The sequence below is a fragment of the Typopeltis vanoorti genome, chromosome 1, assembly GCF_054136105.1.
Source record: "Typopeltis vanoorti isolate ZY-2024b chromosome 1, IOZ_Tvanoo_1.0, whole genome shotgun sequence".
Lineage (NCBI taxonomy): Eukaryota > Metazoa > Arthropoda > Arachnida > Uropygi > Thelyphonidae > Typopeltis > Typopeltis vanoorti.
This window is the reverse complement of record NC_143549.1, coordinates 184694813-184722773: the sequence shown is the minus strand read 5'-3', so window position 1 is coordinate 184722773 and position 27961 is coordinate 184694813. Positions and strand designations below refer to the sequence as shown.

At 35.7% G+C, this 27961-nt stretch overlaps 1 protein-coding gene across 1 annotated transcript in view; it reads right to left on the bottom strand.

The window, feature by feature from the left end:
• Positions 1–27961, bottom strand: part of alpha-Man-Ib (alpha-Mannosidase class I b) — a 268163-nt gene that overhangs the window by 122305 nt on the left and 117897 nt on the right. The window contains exon 6 of the mRNA XM_090400333.1: positions 16915–17103. Within this exon, the coding sequence (XP_090256459.1) occupies positions 16915–17103 (189 nt within the window). The remainder of the gene's footprint in view (positions 1–16914; positions 17104–27961) is intronic.

Here is a 27961-nt window from a genome sequence, read left to right as displayed (position 1 = left end):
GCTATTTGCTTACTAATAACTTAAGGAATTGACAACATACAATATAATATAAATTAAACTTTAATAAATATTTCCAATATTTCGAGAACATCACGTTGCCATCTTCACAGGAACTTAAAATAAAGACACTGCACACGCAGGCACCACACACAGTAAATGAGGAAGAAGCGAGGAAGCTATTGTTTTCCCTAAAAGTCCTGATGGTGCCCCCTAGCGGGCTATGTAGGTATTCTTGGCCGTTGGTCTGAAGGTCTTCTGATGAATGTCTCCCAAATTTGGGACAGTCTCATGCAACCAAATTTGTTCTCTATTGTAGTGGTAATCTTATAGTGGAAAAGCCTCTAATAACTGGTGAATAGGGAGACTACATCAAAAGAAACCATAATCTCATTATTAGAGAGAGAGAGATGTAAATATTATTTTCTCTCTAAAAGTCAAGACTGTTTTTGATATAAGAGCTGATATGGCCAGTGAGATTATTATTATTATTTTACGCCTCCAGGGAGTCCAAGACTCATCGAGGGAGAGCACCTACTCTAACAACTCAATCTCATCCACCCATCATCCACCAACGCCATCTACTGTCCACCACCAGTGCTACTATTTTCACAGATAATCACAAACATCCATGCCCAGGGCGGATTCGAACCCATGGTCTTTTGACTGGAGAGCAGATATGCTATCCACTCGGCCAACCTGGCTGGCTGTCATCTTTGGAATCTCCAAAGATGACAAGAGAGATGTTTTATAATGTAGTAAGTTGGGAAGCCAATATAGTTCACTATTGATCACAGTGGGTTGCCATCCTTATGTGTTTTAGGAAGACCATAATCATTTTAAATAATTTTTATCTATGCAACTTACTACAACTGTTCTGTTGAATTCTAATAGTATAATATCACACACTTCAGCTGTGACCAAGACACAAGCTAATATATACATTAATAATGGCTCATTATTTTGATTCATCTTTTGAACGTGGTTAATGGTCTATTTACCTGACAATGTCCACATAACAGTAGATGAAATATGGAGGAGTTCTTGAATAAATTCTATATAATTTTTGTTACATATGTAAGCTGTGAAAGTTATTTAAATATGTCTAGTGCATATGTTCCATTAAAGCTATTAATTTTTGCTCATTCGGCTTAAGGCCAAATATCTGACAAACATGCCAAATTGGCCGAATACTGAAGCAAAACCAAATATTCAGCGTGTCTCTAATCCTAATGTCCATTCATGAATATATATATCAATTTTGTTTCTTTCCTTTGTTAATCTTTTCCTTCATGGTTAAACAGTGATCAGCATTCATTAATAAAAATTATGGAAACAACTACTGTATTATAGTAAAACTTCTATAATACAACTATAATATAAACTAAAATTATCTCTCTATGTTTTGACCTTCACATTAAGGTCATCATCTGGAGTATACACACACATAGAAAGAAACAAGTTACATTACAATCTACACAGTATGCTAAATTTACATTAATTTGATCAACCACTGAAACTACTGGTCTGACCTCTGGTAAAAAAAAAACTTACTACAAAGATAGAGTCCTGTTATTATTATCTATTTGGTTAAAAATCATTGAGAGATATATTAAGTAAGAAAACAACATGCTCTCTTGTCCATGTTCAGGACATATTTTCAAAATTTTCCATCAAAAGATCGGTGGGGAGGGCAAAGAATGTGCTTTCAGTCTGCTTGTAGGTTCCCCCCCCCCACCATGTAACACAGCCAGCGTTCATGGTAATACGACTGTTATGTCAAAGGGAAAGATTAAATGCTGAGGTTTTGTTTAGGAGTACATTAGTGAATATGGAATATCATATGAAAACTAATCATAATGTCAGTATCTTTCAGATCAGGTCTGACAATCAAGATTTGAAGTGCACAGAGTATTAAAAATGGGCAGAAGTATGGTTTAGAATGAGAGATCTCTTGGAGAAGAGGAGAGGGAGATATGATAGAAACTTATAAGTTTACTAAAGGGATTCTATAAGATTGACAACAAGAAATTTTTCAATACATGGGGAGTAGGGAGGAAAACAAAGAGTCATGCTTAGAAGTTGTCCAAGAGTGTGGTTAGTAGAGAGCAACATGCTCTCACATAATCACTATAAATACACATATAAATTAGAAATAAAAAAACACTCTAAATGTTGCTAATAAAAGATGAAATAATTGCTTAGAGTCCTAAAGTCAGGATTTGCTGGAAAACTTGAACTAAGTGGGTTGAATGTGTGCCATCCAAATTCTTAGGATTTTTATGCCACCATTATTGTTAAGATTAGGATGGTAAATCAAAATTTCCATAGACTTCTTTAAATTTCCATTCATACCAAGTTTTCGTATGATGTAAAGAACATGTATTTTTCCAATCAATTTGCTGTAGGGTGTTAAGAGTGTGATCTGAGAGACCTGCTTCACCAAAATTGTTAAATTTAATGTGTCATTTGTGTTCTTTTTTACAGATAGGAAATCTATGTCTAATTTCACCACTATAAGGTGAGTTACGGGTGCAATGGATATGGTATATACGGGTGGAAAGGATCCTTAGAGAAATTGAATATGTTTTTTAATTTTATAGGTGGTTTAAAAGTAGCATTAAGATTACAATGGTGTAGAATTCTATTAATGTATGGGATAGCTATGGATTTACTGTAATCTATATTGTGTGTATTATTATTCAGCCCTCCATGGAGTCAAAAGACTCATCATGGGAGGTCCTTCCTAGGAAACAGTCTATCATACCATTCCTTGAACTCATTGACGGTCCTGCTCTCACCACTCTATCAGGATCAGGCAATGTATTCCATGGTTCAATCACAAATCATGCAAAGAAACCACTCCTCACCCTCTTGCTCACAGCTTCCTTTTGTAACTTGCAGGTATGGCCCCTTGTCATCATTCCTTCCTGCTGTTCTACCAAGCAAAAGAACTCCCCAGTGTCAAGTCTGCAACTCCTTTCAACAGTTTAAAAGTCTCAATCATATCACCTCTCCTTCTTCTATCCACCAAACTCTGCAGTCCACACTCCCTCAGTCGATCCTCATAACTAACATTGTACAGTCCTGAAACCATCTTTGTCATCTTCCTTTGCACCCATTTCACAGTTAATTTATCCCCTCTAAATCCTGGGGACCAAATTTGAGAATAATAGTCTAAGTGTGGTCTGATCAGGGTCTTATACAATGGAACAATAACTTATCTCTGCAGATCAGCATCCTTCTCAGTATTGCAGCAATCCTCTGGGTTACCTTTACCACCTTTGCAATATGTTCTCTGAATTTCAGGTTTCTATCAATTATCACCCCCAGATCTCGTCTCCCCTACTTCCTCCAATCGAGTATGCAGCTGCCCACTGATGTATCCCAAACTTCAAGACTACATTTAGCTGCATTAAACCCCCCATTAATTTGCCCATTTGTCTAGTTTATTCAAATCCTTTTGCAGGGTTGCTGCATCTGCACTATTACTAATAAATCTTCCTAGCTTCACATCATCTGCAAACAACTGAATATCCCCCTGCAATCCACTGACAATATCATTGATATAAAGATTAAACAATACAGGTCCCAGTACTGAGCCCTGAGGGGATACCCACTTGTAACCTTCTGCCGCCTTGATATTTCCCCACCATACACAACTCTCTGATACCTATCAGACAGCCAATCCTGAATCCAGTTGACTAACCCGATATCTAAACCCATGTGCTGCAACTTAAATATCAGCTTATCATTTGGCACCCTGTCAAATGCCTTTGTAAAATCCAAAAAAAAAATGGCAGTATACGCTTTTCCTCGTTAAATTCTCTTCACTTTATTATAAAAGGTAATCATATTACTAAAGCAAGAGCGCCCCTTAACAAATCCATGTTGACTCTAACAGATAACATTACCCTCATCTGTTCAACGCTGTATATGGTCCCTCATTAATTTCTCCAAGATCTTAACTATTGATGAAACACAACCTGGCCTATAATTAGACACATCCAGTCTGCTATCACTCTTATGCAATGGCACTATCTTACCTTCCTTCTATTCCTTGGGCACCTTTCCTGTAGCCAGACTTTCACTGAAAAGCCATGTCAACGGAGCTATCAGTTCTTTAGCACATTCTCTCAAAACCCATACTGAAATACCATCCAGTCCCACAGCTTTACTGACATCCAGAGTATTCAGTATTTGGAACACCTCTAAACCTCGAACCTGCCCTATCTCTCTAGTATTACAATCTATTTCTCCAGGATGAAAGACTCCAATAAAGTGTTCATTTAACAACTACACTATGTCCTCTGCATCAGTCACTCTATTTCCATTTTTATCCCACAATGTCATTCTTCCATGATCATTTCTCCTCCTACTGGCCACATAGCTAAAAAAATTCCCTAAGATAAGATTTTCTTTAGATCTTAGTGCCAATCTGTTCTCATATTTCAGTTTTGCCTTCCTTACCATACTAGTCACTCTCCTGGCCTAAGTCTTATATTCTTCATGCATCTGTTTTCCACTCTCCTCTCCTTATATCTCTTCAGAGCCTCTTTTTCACCTGCAGTTCCTGTTTGATATTGTTTGTCATCCACTTTACCAAATTGTGTCCTCTTCTTCACTTGTGGAATACAGCTTACTATTGCTGCTAACAAATATTCCTTCACAATTTCCCAAGCACTAATGATATCTTGGCCTTCCAATTCTGCCCTACATGGAACTGTCCCAAATTGATATCTAAGACTATTAATCACTCACCTTATAATTCCACATACGTTCCCTCCTTTTTGATACTCCTGCATGTCTATTCATCTTCCAAGTCAAAACCACATGGTCACTCTCTCTCTCCAACTGGAGGAAGAGATATCATCTCAGTTATAATCAGCTCTTCTGATGCTATGACCAAATCCAAAACTCTTAAACCTCTTGTTCCCTCTATTACAGGTTGCCTAAGACATTTGTCCCTCAAGAATTTTAGAAATTTCCCCTTATTACTATATGCATTTTCCTCTTCCCAATTTATACTGCTGTAGTTAAAATCTCTCATAACAATCATTATTCTTGCATTTGCCAAGCTCAACTGCCTAAACATCTCCTGCTCCTTCTCCCTCTGTGCTCCTTGGCTTGTAGCAACACCCCACTAAATAACTTGTCTTGCCCACCACTACCTCACACCATATGCTTTCAAAACCATTAGTGTCACTGCCTTCCAAAGCCTCCACTCTTAGAGGACATAAGTCATCACTTACCATAAGCAGCACTCTACTACCACGTTTTCCCTTCCTTATCCTGCCAAAAAATGTACCCTGCTACTTCTGTTCCTGTTATTATATCATCTTCCATCAACCATGTCTCAGAGATCCCAATAATCTTCGGACAGGCTGATGCTATCAGTGCCACCAATTCATCTCCTTTATTCCGGATACTCCTGACATTAGTATAAAGCATAAAAATGTCACTCTTTCTATACCTGTCATTATCCCTTCCAGATTCCACTGGACTCAGCGTTATCTGATGTGAGGGAGTGCTCCCCTCTTCCCCCAAGCACCCATTCCCACAAGAGAGGCCACCCCTGCTACCATACACCCTGGGAATTCTAGTTTCCCTGCATTGACATACCGACTCATTCATTCTAACTTTTATATGGAAGCTTTTGAGCACCATACTCTAAATTCCTTTACTTTAACACCAAGAGTTTGGCTTAGATACATTACATTGATGTTTTCGCTATCTGGCCATGCGGCTGCCAAACTTTAAACACTTTCCTCAACTGCCTGAATAGTGATTATTTTGGTTTATATTAAACAAAAGTTTTACTATAACACAGTAGCTGTTTCCATAATTTTTAATAATGAATTCCTTTGTTAATATTTCATCTACTGAACTAAAACCACTTTCAACCATAAAAATTGAAAACAAAGACATACTTTGGCTATTTTAGACCACACTGTTAGACAAAGAATGTTTAGTTGATTTTGATCCTGAGAATTCAGTCATTCCACCTTTTTCAAATTTATATTTGAATTCTAAACTAGTAGAACCCACATCACATCTAGCATCCATGGCTTCACTTCTAAAATAAATCTGAAAAAATATTTTTCAATTCACCTTTTAAAGAATGCAAATAATAAGATCATTCTCAGTGAGAGATTCACTGATTTCAGCTAACTCTGGTATACTATGAAATTGTTTTCTCACTGAATTCCTTTCAAATATCTCGTTTTTCAATGATGGCTTTTAATACACATTTGCAGTCTATCACCATAATTAATTTCCCTTGAAGTTAAAGTGATAGTTCATGAAGTTTTTGAGAAATCCAAGCCATACAGTATATGTTTTTTTTTGCATTTGCTGATCTTTGCTAAACCAGTATCTTTCACTTTCTACAAAATCAATTATCATATCAAAAAGGTTTACAATTCTTGTTAGATACTCCTTTAGAAAGCCATCTGACTTCAGTATAAAAAAAGCCATAAAGCCTCAATACTGTTCTTCATTATCAACATGCAATTTTCTGAAAGAGCAATCATATTTGCTTTGACTTTATTTTATTGATGATTTTAATAACTATACTGAGGGGCTGCTAAAGAACTGGACTAACATATTTTGCGACCAGATTATGTCGATGCATAATGTAGTTTATAGTAAGAACTTCAACAGGAACATGTTTCTTTAGGCTTACTATAAAACCTTTGTCTTCCAACCATGGAGGTAACACCATCAGCATAACACAGTGGCACAAGATACCAAATTTTCCAATGGTACTTGTTTTTCATCAAACCAAATTTTTACAACAGAAAAAATGGATGCCCCAGTAGCAGTCAGTTTCCAAAGATTTCAAACATCTCTTCTTGCAATTTACAATCATGAAAATCATGCAGCCATTAGAAGGGCCTTATTGTCATTAACTATAGGTTCATCAATCTGAATATAAAATTTTCTGATTTTAGTTTGTCAATTAGCTGTTCTTCAATATTAACTGACATCTCATCATAATGATGAGATGTCAGTTTTCATATTTGAAATGAATCAATGCTCAATGGCAATGCTTTAAAATTACAGGAAGGATTTTAATGCACAGTTGAAATTGCAGTCTCTAATGCAAGTCATATGAGTCTCTGCAATCATTCCATCATCTTTTTTTCTGTGTTCTTCTTAAATGATGGTTGAATAACTACAAAGAAATAATAAAATATAAATTATTTAACTCTCGTAGCCCATGTCACCCACAAAAGTACTGTGGATCAAAAAACTAGGATTAGGAATCGAACAAGATAAAATTTAATGTTTACATGTATGCAGAAAAGGTAAAACAGAAATATACAAGACAATTGTCAGACCTATTATTAACTAATGAAACAAAAGAATAAATAAACAAACAAACCAGTCTAACCACACTGCACCCATGGTTACAGCTGGTGGAAAGGCACAAAAGCCAAGGATTGCAGAAACATTACTTCTGAAAGCACTTAGGCATTTAATGCCTAAATTGTGCAAAAATGGTTGAATCAAATCTCACCCACTATCTTCCTTTTATCAAAACTTCTCACACCTACCATGATATACATACAAGGTGATTCAGAACTCTTAGGCCAAACTTTAAGGGGTGATAGAACACACCTAAACAAGCACTTCGTCATACAATGCATGGTCCGAACTCAAGCGGTGAAGCGCTAGGGGATTAGCAACTACTGTGTCAGGAAATGAAGAAACACAAGAATGACAGAGAAGATTTGAAACAATTGCAGAAAGGGCTTGTAGAACTCACCACACCGTCGATTGGGGCACACGTACGGCATGGGAAATTGCTCGCGTGCTACATTCGGGATGATCTGCAACCCTATGTAGAATTTCCTCTGTAACACGTGGCATCCTCAAACTCCTTGCACACCTTGTATCCTGCATGCCGCTGACAAAAGAGTCCAATTCACACAGATACCGGTGCAATCGCCAAAAGGTTTTATGATCGGGCACGCATCTGGTTGGAAAGCGATCTCGGTACAGTCTTTGGGCTTCCCTGGCATTCCCATCCACAGCTCCATAAATGAAATGCATGTCAGCCTTCTCCTGATTTGTGAAAGAATCCATCCTTTTTTTGCACTCCACGGTAGAAATAATGACGACTGCAAAAACCAGCACTTATAAGTGTTCATGGAAAGCGCCCTCTAGTGCTTCACCACTTGAGAAATTTTTTTTTTTTTTTTTTTTTTTTTTTCGGTGTCCCCAAAACCAATTTTTTGGCCCCATTGAAAATTCCAATTTTGATAGGGCTTTTCTTTTATTACACTGAACTCTGTCCTGCAAAAGTTGCTTATAGCAAGGAAAGACTTGTTCAACTCATGGTACCTGGTGATGTTCTAAACAGGCTAATACTCGACTCCCATTATAGAAAATAATGCTATAATGTGTGGGAAAACAATCTGACACTATAAAAAAAAACTATTTTATTCAGGACTTAAAAGTCCTGACTAAAATCCCTGTTATACAGTGCTATGTTAAAAGAAATTCACTATAACAAACTGTCCACTATAACAACCTATTCTTCCTGTGGTCCCTGTAATTTGTTGAGGGTTACCTGTACTTGACCTTCCTGTTTGGGCCAAGTATGATAATACATAAGCAAGGCACATGGTAACATCCAGCACTGGATTTAAACTAGTCTACTGAAGAACATAAAAATGGAGCAAGGTACACTTCAAATTCCTGTTGGACCAAGACATATTTAGCTTCTTCCTTATGTGGAGAATGGTGAGATCCTGTGTCCTATGGAGCAATTTACCATATACCAAATCCATATGGTCTATCTATTGTCCTTGACTCTTCATGTCCATTCTCTCACTAATCAACACTCTAAAATAGTTAAACATATAGGGTTTTTAGATTTTTCTTTGTTTATACATCAAAGTATATATGCAAAATTTTGGTTTCTTATACTAATGAGACATGGATAAACATTTTATATTGTCAACTAGGCATTTAGCATAATACATACCTTGATGGACTTGTGATTTCAGTCAGGACTTCTCCATGACTGCAGGTCGTCCAGATATTCCTGTCTTGGGCTTTTCTTCTCCATTTTCTTCCAACTTTCTTAATCACTTGGTCTTCCAGGTTTCCTTTTGGTTTCTCTCGGATACCAATTTGTTACTCTGACTGTCCATCTGTTATCTCTCATTCTGGCGAGATGTCCTGCCCATCTACTTCTGATGTTGTAGACTGCTTTTATTACATCTTTGAGTCCAGACTTCCTGATTTCTGTGTGTCTTATGTGGTCTATTTTATTTATAGACCACATAAGACTATTTTATTTATAGACAAAGCTTAATAACAACTCAACATGCAATAGAAAGAAGAATGTGCACGTTGAGTTGTTAAGCTTTGTTCTTCTTTTAAAGTTGTGTTCCATATTTCACTGCCATAAGTTAATGCTGGTAGGATATGACTACTGAAAAGATAGGCTCTTATTTCTATATCTATTTTGGTTGGTGATTGTTGATTTTATTTTGTTGAAGGCTATCCAAGCAGCTCTTTATCTCCTTGCTTCAGCATAATACATATATATGATTATTCACAGTTAAAAAAATAATAATAAATAAAAAATTCTTGTCTAATAAAAACTTAATTTTTTCCCCTTGCAATTACAAGTTCTTACTGTGATGGTTAATTCAGAGTAAATTAAATATTTTAATATATATCAAATATTAATATCAATTAAACATTTTAAAAAGAAAGAAAAATCAGATACGTCTTGGTGAAATAAAGGAGTACAAAAGCTTTGCACTAGGGTAACCAACTTGTATGTTAATTCAGAATGGTAATTTAACAACTAAATGATAAAAATTTATTTAACACTAGCAGTGCATTTCATAAATATGCTACTGATGTGTTAATGACTGAATGTAGCTATGTATCAATAGCAGAACTACAACTGTTCAGCAATGATGCTCAAATGAAGTTAATTCGCTGTATATCAATTAATCTTTTAACATGTTAATGGGAATCAAATAGCCTAGCAGAAACAAATAGAGAAAAATATTACAGCATTATATGGGGTACACGACAACTGGGCGTCGGCGACTGGGCGATGGACAACTAGGCGACGGCCAAATGGGCGATGGAATAAAATATCAAATATGCAATTCTATTCTGTTGATCAATTACCAGGTAAATTTAAATAATATTTTTTTGAGAAATGAGTTAAAAGAACGGTATAAACATAAAATTTAAAAAATCTCACTTATAATTAAGTTTATTTTTATTGTGTAGAATTACAAATTGTATAGAAGTTATATTAAAATTTCCTACACAAAAAAAAAATTCAGCTAGTTAATATTTATATTGCATATTTTTGTTTATATCATATATCAAAATTTGTAGGATCGTTTAAACAAGAGATGGTTAAAAAGAGTGGTCTGAAAATGATTTCAAAATGAAAAGGTATAATTGCATCATCATCATCCTGCCATGTACCCTCAAGGGGGGAGGGGTGTACAGGATATGACAGTACTACATGAAAAAAATTACATCATTACTAACTTCCTATCTACAATTTTCCTCCAAATCAGTCTGTTACTTGTCAAGACTCCATCATTATCAGATCTTATATTTCTATCGTCTAAGGCACTTTGCACCGTATAAATCCAGCTATATCTTAATCTTCCTCTGGGCCGTTTTGCTGCCAACCTGGAAGAGAACACTTGTTTTGCTAATCTTTCTTCACCCATTCTGTTTAAGTGACCAAACCACCTGAGATTAGCTCTGCTAATGCATTCCTGGATGCTGATAACGTCAAGCTCATTCCTAATATCCTCATTTTTAATATGATGATGCCAGTGATGCCCTCTGTTCATGCCTATAATCTTTCTCAGGACTCTCATATCTGTGGTCTCTAGTCTTTGGTCAAGTGTTTTACTTCTTCTGACTCAGCTCTCAGATCCATAAGTTAAAACTGGTTTGAACACTGTCTTGTATAGCTAATTTAGTGTTCCGACTAATTTCTCTCTTATTCCATATGAATTTATTCAATTGACTTCCCACCATACCAGCTTTGCTGATTCTGTTGTATATTTGTATATTTAATTTACCATCTTCAGTAAAAATCGCGCCTAAGTAGCTGAAATGTTTTACTTGTTCCACAGTTACTCCATTCACAACACAGTTGACATTTTCAACAATTCTACCTATTTTCATTGTCTTTGTCTTTATAATGCTGACCTTCATACCATATATATTACAACAGTTATTCAATTTAGTCAGAGAATCTTGCAGACTTGTGGCGGATTTATTTAGAAGTATAACATCATCCGCATAAAGCAAAAAGCTGACATTAACATCTCCAATTTTGTTATCATGTTTAATACCACTTTCCTTCATAACGTGATCCATATAGATAATGAATAACAGAGGGGATAATGTACATCCTTGTCTCACACCAGATTTAACATTAAACCATCTTCCTGTACTTGCTTCAATTCTGACTGCTGACTTACAACTCAAATAAAGACCATTTATTTGCCATTATATCAAAAGAAGTATTGCTTGATATAATGCACCATTGACACTATATAACTGTAGCATATTGAGTAGCTTCTCTCTCGGCATCTTGTCATATGCCGTTTTCAATTCAACAAAACTTAAATACAGATCTCTGTTATATTCCCATGCTTTCTTGACTATCTGTCGTAAAGTGAAGATCTGATCCTGACAGCCTCTATTTGGCATGAATCCAGCTTGTTCTTCACCAAGCTTTTCTTCCACAATTCTTCTCAACCATTTCTCAAGTATACTTGCATAGATCTTGCCAGGAACACTCAGTAGGGAAATACCTCTGTAATTCTCATATTCAGTTTTATTTCCCTTTTTATATATGGGTACTATGAGAGCTCTAACTCTCATAGTACCCATACTATGAGAGTTAGAGCTGAATTTAACTCTCATAGTATGGGTACTATGAGAGTTAGAATTAGAATTAGCTAATTCTAACTCTCATAGTTAGAATTAGCTAACTATGAGAGTTAGCTAATTCTCATAGTTAGACCTCAACATAGCTTTTAAAGGAATACGGAGAACCGACCAGGGCTTCTGACCTAATATCCAATCCTCACCTTCTCGTGGTGCACCTTGTTGGGTATCTACTTGGATACTGAACGAAAGAGGATGGGCTGGCAATTTGGGATTTAGCCGTGAAGATTTTTTATTTGGTTTAACCAATTCTGATTGGTTAAACCAAAATAAAAAATGATGGTACAACATAACAAAATTTCATGCTGGCTGGGGCGTTGCCCAGTTAAACAAGGCCCCTGTTGCTTTCGCCAGGTAACCAGGGCGAACAGCGAAAAATCAGCTACTGGAACAAATCTGAAAACACACCCCAACTCAAAATTACCAGAGTTAAAGATTGGTACTATCAACATAAGAGGCCTGAATGGCAAAGAAATGGAGCTAGCTGAGGAATTAGATAAGTACCAGATCGACATAATAGGGGTGACTGAAACAAAAAAGACAAAAACTGGTGAGATCTTTCTGAGCAATAAATACAAAATGTTATATTCAGGCAATGACAATCAACGAAAAGAAGGAGTAGCAATAACATTCAACACAAAATACGAGGCTAATCTTCCTGAATGGCAGTCAGTCTCAAGTAGAGTAATGTGGGCAAATATGAGAATGGGGAACTGGACAATGAGACTTATTTGTGCCTATGGTCCCACAGAAGGTTCTACTAAGGTAGAAGTGGAGAAATTTTTTGATGCTTTAGAAAAAGCAACTGACACGATGAAAAAGGAAAAGTTGGTCCTTGTTGGGGATCTGAATAGTAGAGTAGGAAATGATTGTCAGACATACAAAAATATTTTGGGGAAAATTTGGAGAAAAGATCAAAGCTAACAATATAATGGCAAATACCTGTTGGATTTCTGCTCAGGACATGGACTGGTTATTACTAACATGTTCCAACATAAAAATGTGCACAAATTCACATGGAGAGAAGAGGAAAGGAATAAGAAAATTCTCATTGACTATGTTATTGTTGATAGTGATGTTTTCTCCCTGGTGCAGGACACCAGAGTGTACTGAGAATTTGAAATTGGAAGTGATCACTATTTAGTCTTGAGCAGGATGAAATTGAATTTCATATTGAAAAAAATAACATGTAAGAAAGTTTTAAAGCAAATCTCAGATGTGAACTGTAGACTAACATATACGAAGATTATTGAAAAAAAAATGAAAGAGTTTGAAAACAGGAACCAAACCTTGGCGATTCAGTGGCAAGCCTTGAAAAAAACCCTGATTGATTCAGCCAGAGAGGCATGTGGCGAGGTTGTCTGCAAGGATAGAAAAATTAGGACTCCATAGTGGACGCAGGAAGTTAGAGGCAGTGAAGAAAAAGAAGAAATCATATCAAAAGTTCCTGGCAAATAAGTCAGCTTTTGCTCTTAGAGAATACAGATACAAATGTAACAAAGCGAAACGCTGTGTAAAACTAGCTAAACAAAAGTCATGGGAGGACTTTAACAAGAACATAGAAAATAGATATCAAGAAGGTGGTAAGATATTCTGGAGGTTGTTGAAGAAGCTTAGAAATGGAGGAAATAGTGCTGTAAAAGGAGTTAGAGATGATAAAGTGACATGAAAACAGGAGAAAAAGATATCCTTGAAGTATGGAGTAATTACTTTGAAAAATTGCTAAATGAAACAAGCAGCGATAGCACAGTGGTAAAAAAACCACTGATGAGGCTTGCAGTCAGAAATACATATCCATACTTGAAGTAGAAAAAGCCATCAAAGGCTTGAAATGTGGAAAGTCAGCAGGAGTCGATGATATTCGGCCAGAAATGCTGAAGTATGGTGGTATAAGAGTCTTACAGTGGCTGCACTGCATAGTTCAGAAATCCTGGACAGAGGGACGAATTCCCGATGATTGGACTCTCAGGTATACAGCTTTGACTCTTAAGCACTCCAGGTATAATTGCACAGTATTAAAATAAAGAAAAAATATAGTTTTGCTGTAATTCATTTATTAATATTATTTTGTAATTAACAAACATATTTACAAATGTTACATATATACAATAAAACAAAAAAGTATATGAAATTCAAGACAATTTTTTTTCATATTATATTATAGTTATATGCAATACCACGTAAATATTCTATTATATTTTTCCTATTGTAATTGATAACTTTTTTTCAAAATTCTTTGGTCAGCTTCATTGTAACGTCTACGTTTGTGCTCATGTTGAAAACCTGCTACTGCGCTTTCACAATCAACATCATATTTTTTGTAGTCCATTTATAAAAATCCATAAATTTGGATGACTTGCGCTGCTGCCAAAGCTCAATTGCAGTTTTCGATGACAGACTTCTGCAAAATTATTTGTCCTATCGCTTCCATTTATTGTTCTTTGGTACACAGATCAAACGTTTGAGGGAAAAATCGGTGGAGCCCTGGTTCTGTTATTCCTTAGACGACCTATGTATGTGTTCGTAAACCATTCTAAAATTGGTGCAAATTCATTGGATAAATGATTCTCAAGTTCAGAAATTGCGTAAATGGAACGAAAGCAAGCGAAGTGATCATTTTTGAATTTAAAGCTAATTGCGCATCAGAATTATATCTGGTTAAAAGACTGCATGAAGCTAAATGTTTATGAAGATTTCGTACAAGATGAAAAAAGCAACCATTTACGTTAGCTTGTGTAAATACTATACGTAACACTTGATCAATGGCAATTTCAAAATCAACATTTATATTTTCAGGATCTAGTAATGGCCACATTTCATGTATCATATAAAATAATTTCGTGTATGTTTCAAGAGTCTTATTAGGTAATAAACAATATATAAAACAGGACCTACATCCTTTCTAGCCAAAATAACAAAAATTTGAGCAAAAAGAGGGGAGAAAGTAAAAATGTGCCATCCATAAATAATTCATTCATGCTTTGGCTCCACCCTGCATGGCTTTCACGACCAAAAATTAATATTCTCATGGGGTCGACCTGTTCTGATCCAGAATCAGCCAATAAAAAACGTTCAAATTGTGATGAACTGAAATCATAATTTAAGTATTCTTCAGGAATAATTATTGTTTCCCTAGAATCAGGATTAATTGGGGCTTTTAAATTTTTTAATCTTCTTTGAATATTTCTGAACAGACTGCTATGATTTGGAAGCATTCCTTCTACCGCAGAAGAAACATGTTGTAGAACTTGAGTTCTGATTTGTGATGGGTTGCTCATTGTCATATCCGCTAATTTTTTTGGCTGTTGTACTAATTTCTTGCGTTATTACTCTGGCTGCATTTCCAGAACTGCTACATGTGTGTTCCTGTTTTTCAGAAATTAGTGATCCATCACTGACACTTGTCCAGATTTTATCTTTGCATCCTTTGTTTTTATTTTCACATTGCCAAAATTGAATTGAACCTTTCTTATCAATCTTGTCTTTAATATAATGATACCTATTCCAAGCATATTTTTCCTTATCTCTTTGACTTAATATTCTTGAATTATCCATTTCTGAAGAATAGAAACAAGAAATATAAATATACAATTTAAAAAAAATTCTTAATTATATCAACAGTGAAATATTTCTATACTTCTATATAATTGTACTTAGCAATTTGTTTCATTTGAGAGATAATCAAGAGCTTGAAATTTATTTAAATTAATTTAGATGTCACGTATACAATTTAGTATACGATTAAGATTATAAATTTTGAAAACATACTTTTTATTTACTGAAACTTGTTCTTTGCACGTGGCAACTGTAACATTGACACAAATATCGGAAACGATGTAATAAACAAACAACTAGTCTTACTGTTTAACAGAAGTCAAAATATCTTGCGAATGTGTATTAAACTAAATAACCACACACAAAATGCCCAAATGATAAATGGCCAAACAAGACACCTTACACAGTGAAGCTCAGAAATACTTCTTCAGACAATAAAAATAAACTTAATTATAAGCAAGATTTTTTAATTTTTTTGTTTGGTAATTTATCATTTGGGCGTTTTGTGTGCTGTTATTTAGTTTAATACGCATTCGTAAGATATTTTAACTAGTCTTACTGTTTAATAGAAGTCAAAATATCTTGTGAATGCATATTAAACTTAATAACCGCACACAAAATGCCCAAATGATAAATTGCCAAACAAGACACCTTACGCAGTGAAGCTCAGAAATAAAAATTATAAGCAAGATTTTTCAATTTTTTTTGTTTATACTGTTCTTTTAACTCATTTTTACCTGGTAATAGATCAACAGAATAGAATTGCATATTTCATCTTTTATTCCGTCGCCCATTTGGCCATCGCCCAGTTGCCCGTGTCCCATTATATGTTTGTCAGGAATGCACTTTTTAATATACCAAAGTGATATTTGCAATTTACAGGTAGAAAAAATTAATTTTGAACAGGTATATCTATAAAAATATCCTATAATAAATAATCACCTCATCAATATAAAATAGCATGCTTATTTTGCTTAGGATCACTCCTAAGTTTTGAACTCACTAGCTAATACTTTTTTTTTATTTTAAGTGAACTCCACCATATTTTTCACTTTTCATCTCTTATTTCCTTCCAGGAGAGTAATTCTGAAGAAGACACCACATCAAAATGGCTCATACACTGTAATTATGAGATATCATTGTTATTTATTCATCTTTTTCTGGTGTTTTAAATTATTTCTTCCTATGCTTAACACTTTAATTTCTTACAGTTTATTGTTTTTAAATCATTTCTAACTTATTCTTTTATGGCTTCGATTCCCTTCTCAAGTCTAAGATATTTAATCGATATACTTTAAGATAGTAGAAGTATAAAGCAAAATAAGTGTGATATTTTATATGGATTAATAAATAGAAGCTGCATGAAAATTCTTCAGTAATAATATGTCATTTAATCACCTCATATTTATTATTTTTAGTAACACGACTCAAATCTCTGAACTCCAGTTGCAAAGAAGAAACCTCTGACACTGTACTGTCCTGACCCCAAGAAGGTGCATGCGCATAGCCAGATTTGAGATTGATATCTGAAAAGGGTACACCTGAAGGGGTACTAAAGCAGGGTAGCAATCGATCTCCTAAATCAATCTGAAAAGAAAATATAGCAATTCTTTATTACCTCAGTGAATATTTTAAGTATCAAGGCAAACAAAAAGTAACTTATTATTCATTCCTAAAATGCAAGTCAAAAAATAAAAAAATTATGGGATTGTCACCAACTAATGTAAATGCATGTAATCTCATTTTTAATCTTTTCAGCTAAAAAAAAGAAGCTATTAATTCTTTCAACCATAATTACATCATAGTTCTAAAGATGGATGAGAGATGACCTGGGCAAAGTTCCTTCCATTCCACCAAGAACAGCTCCCTTCATGTCACCCGTAGTCTTCTGGCAAAAAGAAATCTGAAGAATCCTTAATAAACTGAACACAAACAAGGCATTTGGTCCTGATGGCATCCCACCTATTATGTTAAAGAAATTGTACCCCAGATCTAACACCTATCCTGTATCGCCTCTTCAGTCTAGCCTATTCAACTAGCATCTACCCTACAACATGGAAACAGAGCCACATCCACCCTATCCCAAAGAAAGGAGATCAATGAACTACCATCCAATTTCTCTCACTTCAGTTCTCTCTAATATTATGGAGAAGGTCATTAACAACCAACTCTTGAACCACCTAGAGACATACCAACTAATCAGTGACTGGCAGCATGGATTCTACCACTTGCGATCTACAGTTGATCATCTTACTTTCACTACTCACCTCTGGACTCAAGCTATGGAAAATTTGGAGAAACTCATATGGTTGCCCTCGACATTTCAAAGGCATGTGATAGGCTTTGGCACAGGGATCTGCTTAACAAACTGCCATCCTATGGTCTGCATTGCAACTGGATTGCTAACTTTCACACTGGTTACCTATCCATAGCTTTGCCAATGACAGCAGACTTCATTTCTCCTTTTCATTCGACAAACCTTAGAATCCTCAAGATCTACCATGGCCAGTGACCTAAACTTAGATCTCCTAACTATATCACAGTAGGGCAAATTTACAACACTGTAAACTTCAATGCAACTAAAACTCAATCCTGCTGAAAGTTATTTTTCACTTGGTTAGACTATAATAAATTTAGTTTAATCCTTTATCCAAGTGCGAGCAAACAAAGTTTGCGCCTGAAAATATCTTCAGGACTGAATGTGGTGTTGTATTACCTTACTGGGGTAAGGAAGTACAACACCATATTCAGTCCTGAAGATATTTTCAGGCGCAAACTTTGTTTGCTCGCACTTGAATAAAGTATTGAACTAAATTTATTATTAAAACTCAATTCTGTCTAATCTCTGGCAAGAAAGAGCTCACATCTGATCCCCCCCCCCACAACCACACACACACACACACACACACACACACACACACACACACACACACACACACCTTATCTTCAGTAATACTGAGATATTCAAACATGATCAGATTTCTCTTCTTGGACTGACCTGCACCTCTTATCTTTCCTGGAAAGCCACATTTCATCTATAGCTTCTGCAGCTGCCAAAAAATTTGGTGTACTTTTTCACACAAGACACTACTTCACACCTGTTAATTCTATACAAATCTCAAATCTGCCCATTTGTGATATCTGCTCTCATATTTAGAGTGGTGTACCAAAATCTTCTCTAAGATTGTCTGATTCTATTCTAATCCAGATAAATTAATGATCCCTCTCTCACAGAAGTTCAGTTTCTAATCTGATTTCTTCATCATGATGCTTTTATAGTCCATCTTGGAACTCGCCGTACCAACTTCACTGCCTCCTCTTTCATTCGATCTACTTCTGTCCTTTGGAACAGTCTCCTGCACTCTGCTTTCCCTAAAGATCACAACCCTTAACTATTCAAGCAAAATGTAAATAGATTCCTCCTTTCTTCTATTCCTATTGCCCACACATGGCACTAATGTGCTATAGGTCTTTCATGTGTGAATCATACACACACACACATTTATAGCATCATTCTGTAAGTACTGCATATCAGTTTCATTCCCTGCCTATCTTTGCATCATTAACAAATAGCTGTATGTCTTCAATTAAATCCTTCCCAATGTCATTAATGTATAGATTGAATAACAATCAACCAAAAACTGAGCATTGTGGTACATCACTGATTAGCTTAAACTTTGCAAATTAACATCCCCCCATGTACCACTTTTTGATATCTATCAGTCAATGATTCTCTTATCCATGCTAATATTTTATAATCCAATCCCATATTCTCCAATTTATGCAACAGTCTTTCATGATGTATTCTATCAGAATCTTTAACAAAATCCAAAAATATTAAGATGTACCCATTCCCCTTGTCTAACTGAAAAGTGTCATCATCAAATTCCTGACATGTACCCTCAAGGGGTGTACAGGATATGATAGTACTACATGAAAAATTTACATAATTACTAACTTCCTATCTACAATTTTCCTCCAAATCAGTCTATTACTTGTCAAGATTCCAATATTATCATTATTAGATCTTATATTTCTATCGTCTAAGACACATTGTACCGTATCAATCCACCTATATCTTAGTCTTCCTCTGGGTGGTTTTCCTGCCAACCTGGAAGAGAACACTCGTTTTGCTAATATTTCCTCACCATTCTGTTTAAGTGACCATATCACCTGAGATTAGCTCTGCTGACACATTCCTGGTTGCTGACAATGTCAAGTTCTTTCTTAATATCCTCGTTTTTAATATGATATTGCCATTGATGCCATCTGTTCACACCTCTAATCTTTCTCAGGACTCTCATATCTGCAGTCTCTAGTCTTTGGTCAAGTGTTTTACTTCTGACCCAGCTCTCAGATCCATAAGTTAAAACTGGTTTGAACACTGTCTTGTATACAGCTAATTTAGTGTTCTGACTAATTTCTCTCTTATTCCATATGAATTTATTCAGTTGACTTCCTACCATACCAGCTTTGTTTTACTTGTTCCATAGGTTCCCCGTTCACAAGACAGTTGACATTTTCAACAATTCTACCTATTTTCACTGTCTTTGTCTTTTTAATGCTGACCTTCATACCATATCTATTACAACAGTTATTCAATTTAGTCAGGGAATCTTGCAAACATGTAGCAGATTTTTTCAGTAGTATAACATCGTCCGCATAAAGCAAAGAGCTGACATTAACATCTCCAATTCTGATATCATGTTTAATACCACTTTCCTTCATAATGTGATCCATATAGATAATGAATAACAGAGGGGATAATGTACATCCTTGTTGCACACTAGATTTAACATTAAACCATCTTCCTGTACATCCTTCAGTTCTAACTGCCGACTTACAACTCAAATACAGACTAAGTATTGCTTGATATAATGCCCCATTGACACAATATAACTGTAGCATATTGAATAGTTCTCTCTCTTGGCACCTTGTCATATGCCTTTTCCAGATCTTTATTATATTCCCATGCTTTCTCGACTATTTGGCATAAAGTGAAGATCTGATCCTGACAGCCTCTATTTGACCCGAATCCAGCTGGCTGGATTCGGGTCAAATAGAGGACCCAGCTTTTCTTCCACAATTCTTCTCAACCGTTTCTCAAGTATACTTGCATAGATCTTGCCAGGAACACTCAGTAAGGAAATACCTCTGTAATTCTCACATTCAGTTTTATTTCCCTTTTTATATATGGCCACTATTAGAGCTCTACTCCAATCATCGGGAATTCATTCATCTGTCCAGGCTTTCTGAACTATGCAGTGCTGCCACTTTAAGACTTTTATACCACCATACTTCAGCATTTCTGGTCGAATATCATCTACTCCTTTTGCTTTCCACATTTCAAGCCTTTGATGGCTTTTTCTAATACTCCATACTTCAATGATATCTTTTTCTTCTGTTTTCATGCCACCTTTATCATCTCTAACTTCTCTTACAGCACTCTTTCCTCCATTTCTAAGCTTCTTCAACAACCTCCAGAATATCTTACCACCTTCTTGATATTTATTTTCTATGTTCTTGCCAAAGTCCTTCCATGACTTTTGTTTAGCTAGTTTTACACAGCGTTTCGCTTTCTTACATTTGTCTCTGTTATATTTACGGCTATTTGCCTGCTTCTGTTTAGGAGTGCCCCAGCTGGGGCATTCCTAAACAGAAGCAGGCAAATAGCTTTAAATATAATAGTTTGTTAAGAGGAGTAAAATGGGATTTTTCCCAGAAATAATATCCACAATTTGTCTCTCTATTCTCTAAGAGCAAAAGCTGACTTATTTGCCAGGAACTTTTGATATAATTTCTTCTTTTCCTTCACTGCCTCTTTAACTTCCTGTGTCCACCATGGAGTCCTGATTTTTCTATCTTTGCAGATAACCTCACCACATGCCTCTCTGGCTGAATCAATCAGGGTTTTCTTCAAGGCTTACCACTGAATCTCCCAGGTTTGGTTCCTGTTCTCAAACTCTTTCATTTTTTCTTCAATAATCTTTGTATATGTTAGTCTACAGTTCACATCTGAGATTCGCTTTAAAACTTTCTTACATGTTATTCTTTTCAATATAATTCAATTTTATCCTGCTCAAGACTAAATAGTGATCACTTCCAATTTCAAATCCTCATTACACTCTGGTGTCCTGCACCAGGGAGAAAACATCACTATCAACAATAACATAGTCTTTGAGACTTTTGTTATTCCTTTCCTCTTCTCTCCATGTGAATTTGTGCACATTTTTATGTTGGAACATGGTGTTAGTAATAACCAGTCCATGTCCTGAGCAGAAATCCAACAGGTATTTGCCATTAAATTGTTATCTTTGCTCTTTTCTTCAAATTTTCCCCAAAATATTTTTGTATGTCTGACAATCATTTCCTACTCTACTATTCAGATCCCCAACAAGGACCAACTTTTCCTTTTTCATCGTGTCAGTTGCTTTTTCTAAAGCATCAAAAAATTTCTCCACTTCTACCTTAGTAGAACCTTCTGTGGGACCATAGGCACAAAAAAGTCTCATTGTCCAGTTCCCCATTCTCATATTTTCCCACATCACTCTACTTGAGACTGCCTGCCATTCAAGAAGATTAGCTTCGTATTTTGTGTTTAATACTATGGCTATTCCTTCTTTTCCTTGATTGTCATTGCCTGAATATAACATTTTGTATTTATTGCTCAGAAAGATCTCACCAGTTTTCGTATTTTTTGTTTCAGTCACCCCTATTATGTCCATCTGGTACTTATCTAATTCCTCAGCTAGCTCCATTTCTTTGCCATTCAGGCTTCTTATGTTGATAGTACCGATCTTTAACTCTGGTGATGTTGAGTTGGGGTGTGTTTTCAGATTTTTTCCAGTAGTTGATGTTTCGCTGTTCACCCTGGTTACCTGGGGAAAGCAACAGGGGCCTTGTTTAACCGAGCGACGCCCCAGCTGGCATGAAATTTTGTTATGTTGTACCATCATTTTGTATTTTGGTTTAACTAATAAGAATACAATTTGGTCGACTAAATCCCAAATTGCCAGCCCATCCTCGTTCGTTCAGTATCCAGGTAGATACCCAACAGGGTGCACCACGAGAAGGCGAGGATTTGACATTAGGTCAGAAGCCCTGGTCAGTTCTCCTCATTCCTTTAAAGGCTATGTGGAGGTCTCCTCTCAGTTATAGAGCTTTGACCCTTAAGCACCCCATGTGAGCAAGTTGCTCGGACATGACCTTCCCTTAGTAAGCCCATGCTGTTCATGCAAAATATAGATTCTCTGTCAATGCATTTCTGCTAACCAACTTTTCCAAAATTTTCCCTGCCACTCCAGAGATACAGATAGGTCAATAGTTGGATTGATCAATCTTTGAACCACCCTCGTTCAATAGGATTACTATGCATTCTTTCTACTCCTATGCAATCTTCCCTGTTCTGAGACTCAAATTATATAGCCTATTCAAAGGAATAATCAGGTCAGCTGAATACTGTTTTAGCGTTCCTGCTGATGTCCCATCAGTCCATACTGCAGAAATCTTATTCAGTTTGAAACATTGCTAGTATCTCCTCCTCGTACACCCGAGTTTCTTCATGAAGTGAAGTGGTAGTATATATAGTAGATATGTTAAATGAGCTATTTATTAAGGTATTTCATCCTCGTGAATATAACATAATACAAAACTTGAGAGCAGTGGAAAGGGGCGGGGGGATTGAATAAACTTGATGTTAATAAGGCTGCTGGACTTGATGGCATTACGTAGTGTTTTGAGGGAATGCACTTACCTCTTTAACAAGTCTCGAATTATCCCAAGTTCTAAAGGAGTGAAAATTATGCAAAGGCCAACCTGCTTTCCTAGAGTTGTGGTCATGATGTCAGAGAGTCTAGTGAGGACCAGGATTGAGAACTGGGTTGACAATGACAGCATTCTCTTTGATGGACAGCATGGGTTTGCTAATCATGTTTCAGCAACCTATTTACTTATTATAACAAGGCAAATGCATGTGATGGGGGGGGGGTTGCATACACAGTGGTATACAGTCAATCTCCTTGACCCTATGGCAGGGTTCTGTTCTGACAATCCTATGATAATTCAAAAATGAGTCAGAAATCACTATATAAATCAGAAGTTTATGTTAACAATTAACAAGCCTAAATGTCGAAATGTAGGTCTGTTTTGTTATATATCAACTGATTTTACGGTTTGTTTATAGTGAGATAATATAATGCACAAATTGTAACAAAATTACTGTATACAGTACTGATGTATACAATAAAATTACTGTATACAATAATAATAATGAAACATGAGTGTACACCTTCCAGTAAAATAATCGACGGGAAACACATCAAGTAAGCATAATTCTTCAAAGCTGCTGCTTTATTAAGTGGACAATTCACTGAGGAAGCTAGATCATCAACAAAAAATTCTTCAAATTCAGGAATTGCAACAAAGGATTCTGAGGAGTTCACTAGATGTAAGCTCATCTTCAAGGGAGGTAACAGCAGGAGCAGACTTCTTTAAAAATTTGCATGCTACATCAAATTAAGTTTGCACAGTTTCTTCTCTGCATAAATTTCTCTGTAGAAGTAACTGATAGAACATAATATAATCTGTCCATACTTTCTTATTAACAGGGGCAAATGATTCAGCTAATTTTTTTATAAACTTTTTGAGGCCCCAGTTTCCTCTTCTTTTTCTTCAGGTTTTTTTTCTCTTTCCTTTGTTTTTTTTTTTCACTTCTGCAACTTTGTGCTTCTAGCTCTATAAGTCTTGAACTTGTAAAGAATTTATAATTCTATAACTGAAGTGAAGAATACTGATGAAAGACACAAAATCAAGTGTTCGAAAGATGTAGTCAAAGGAGTGAGTTAGAAGCAGTTGAAGCTAATGTGAATGACAAGATGGCAATGAGGAGAAATACTGCACTTGTACATTTTCTCCATAAGGCAAAACATGAGTTAAAGCAACTTGAGAAGTGACTGGCATGTGATGCAGCAAGGAAAAAATGAAAGGAAATGTGAGTGGGATATGGAGATTCTATGATAAGTGTGTTTGAAGAGATCGTGATGAAAGCAAACTTCCTGAGGGCAAAGATCAAGAACGCCAGTGAAGCTGTTAATATGCAGAGAGGGAAAGTACAAGAGTTTTATCACAAACAAATGATTTGAGAGGTGATAAATATAAAACAAGAGAAGATATGAATGAGCTGCTGGGAGAAGTGGAAGAATCATTCACAATCATGGACTTTGTCAATTCATTCCTCTCATGCCTTCAAACTCTCAAGAAGATAATTCAGTTACAGAGATAGAATTCAAGGGAATTGCATTTTCAGAGAGGATAGAGAGAATAGGACAGGGAGAGGAATATTACTGATGACAGCTGAATAACTGAACCAAACAAGGAAGTTTAACACTGAGGGTGACAGTTCACTTGGGAATATTTGAGATAAAAGTGAACAGCACAAAATATATTGTTAATCACTGCTTTAGAGCCATGGAATGCAAAGAAATATGTGCATGCCATGCATTGGCAGATTAACATGAGTGCAGGCTGAGCAATTATTATGAGGGAAACTTCAACAATGGAGGACACTGACTGGAAGGAAGAAAGAATGCGTGGCAAGATGAAAATGAAATATCTACAGTTAATAAGGAATAATTATCTGGAGGAAAGTAACCATGTAGCCATGAGGCTGCCAGGAGGGCAGCCTTCAAGGTCACGGGGGAGGGAGTTGATATTCATCTGCATGCTGATGATGCAAATTTGGGGACAGCAACAGTCAAGAAAAGTGATGTGGAGATTCTGCAGGACAAATGATAATGGTTTTCAATTTGAGATGAAAAGATTACATACTGTGTTTTATACTGATGTACTGAATTGCAAGAAATAGATGACACCAGGAATTTGGAGGCAAACAGAAAAAGTTGACAAAAAAAATCCCTCAAAGATAAACTAAGATGTCAAAGAATACAATGACAAAGAGGCAGATTCCTGATCTCCTTATAAGACTATGATACAAATGCATGTTGATTAATTATGCATGTCTTTGATTATAATTACCTGGGCTTCTTGGGAGACACTGGAGAGAATCCAGAGCAAAATGACCAAGATGGTGACAGGTCCTTATAAGGAATGCTCCTTATAAGGACAGATGTAGAGATTGCAAAGTTTAGTGAAGAGGGAAAGATAAATAGAAACTGATACTAAACCTAGATTTTTCTGATTCAAGAGTGGTAAATGACTGGAATGGTTGCGAGTTCTCTGACACCAAAAGAGTTTAAGGAGTGGTATGATAGGTATTCTGTGAATAACAGTGTGAGCCTCCAACAACAAGTCTTCTGAATCCATGGATGTGTCAATAATAACAACATCATCTGAACTTAGTGCAATGAATGAAATCCCAGATAACTACTGTTACAGGTATTTTCTTTTAGTGTTGCACGGTGATCAGCATTCATTTTAGAAATTAGGGACTTTACAACAGTGTTATAAATAATTATTTTAATTTCCCGACATTTTGACTTTAATATTAAGGTCATCATCTGGAGTATATACAGATATACAAGGACAAGCTGAGTGACATTTCACACAGTAAGCTAAAGAAACAATGATTTGATCACTGGTTATTCTACTGGCATGACCTCTAGTGAAAAAAACAAAAAACAAATACAGATAAAATTTAAAATTAATTAAATATTTAGAAACTGCATCAAAGCTAAATTCTTATAATAATAATATTTGGTGGCAGATCAAGTGTTGATCAATTTTATTATTAAACTGAACTAACTAGTTTCGCCACACTTTAACTGTTGGCATCTTCAGGGTACTTATAAGTTTAAACAATCTCACAATTATGCGTAACTGCAAAACTGACAAAAATAACTGTAAAAAACTGACTAGAATAATTACAAATAGAATAGTATCGAACGTGAATGAAACACGTATCTCACTACCTAAACTCCGACTACTTTTCTTGGAAAAATAAGATCTATCAACAATTAACAGACTTGGCGATGGGGCGCCCACTCTCACCTTCACATGCTGACCTCTTTATGGAAGACTTAAAAAACAAAATCCTATTCCAAAACCTAATATTTGGTTCAGATATGTGGACAATATCTTCATCATATGGAACAATAACAAAGATGACCTATATGGTTATCTCAAAAGATCAACTCCTTCCATCGTTCTATTAAATTCACTTTGGAACTTGAAAGAGAAAACCAATTACCGTTTTTAGACATCTTAATCAAAAAACAAATTGATGGCAATATAAATCTATTGGTGTACAGAAAACCGACCAATATAGGTCGCTACCTACATTTCAGCTCCTCTCACCACATCTCACATAAACTCAGCATTGTACACATGTTAAAGAAAAGAGCGATTTGCATCACAACAGACAACGAGACCCTTCAAGATGAGTTAAAATTTATTTCCAACAATCTGTATTTGAACGGCTATCCAAGAAGACTAGTCAAAGTCCTTTTCTCTGAATCACCACAAAGAGAACAAGAAGATATCCAATATATAAAAACGATTGCAATTCCATTTATAAGTGGCATCTCCAACAAGCTCGCCAGCCTCCTCAAACAACACAAAATAAGAGTAACATTTAAACCAATAGAATCTATTCATAAACTACTAAGATCTCCAAAAGACAACCATCCTTTCTATAAATATGCTGGAGTTTATAATATTCCATGTGCTAGTGGCTCTAGTTACATCGGACAGACTTCGAGAAGCCTCAAAATCAGGCAAAAGGAACATATTGGCTAAGTCAAAAACAATAGACAGGATATTTCTGGCCTATCGCCTCATTTCTCTACAACTAACCATGTCATCGAGTGGGACAAAAGCTGTTCTCCTTACATAGAGGAAGCTTACCATTCAAGAATTTTCAAAGAAGCAGCGACAGTCGCCCGTTCTATTGTCAACCTTAACAGAAATCAAGGCATAATACTCCCAGAGATATGGAAAACCCTAATCAGAACTTTAAAAATGGAAGAAATGAACTTTAATACAAACTACAGAAAGTTCCTTAGCAACAGCTAGCTAACCTTGTACACGCGATACATGTTTCACTCACGTTCGATACTATTCTATTTGTAATTATTCTAGTCAGTTTTTTATAGTTATTTTTGTCAGTTTTGCAGTTACGCATAATTGTGAGATTGTTTAAACTTATAAGTACCCTGAAGATGCCAACAGTTAAAGTGTGGCGAACAGTTTAATAATAAAATTGATCAACACTTGATCTGCAACCAAATATTATTATTATACTAATTTATGATCAAGAAAATACCATTGTGATGAAAGCTAAATTCTATTTAAGATAACATGGGAGAAACATTCTTTCACATAGATAGTTCTCTTACAGTAACAATGATGTCCTTTTTTTTAACATGACAACTGTTATATTAGATTTACGATTCTGGATTATCTACAGTCCAGTTTATAGTTAGCTCTTAGG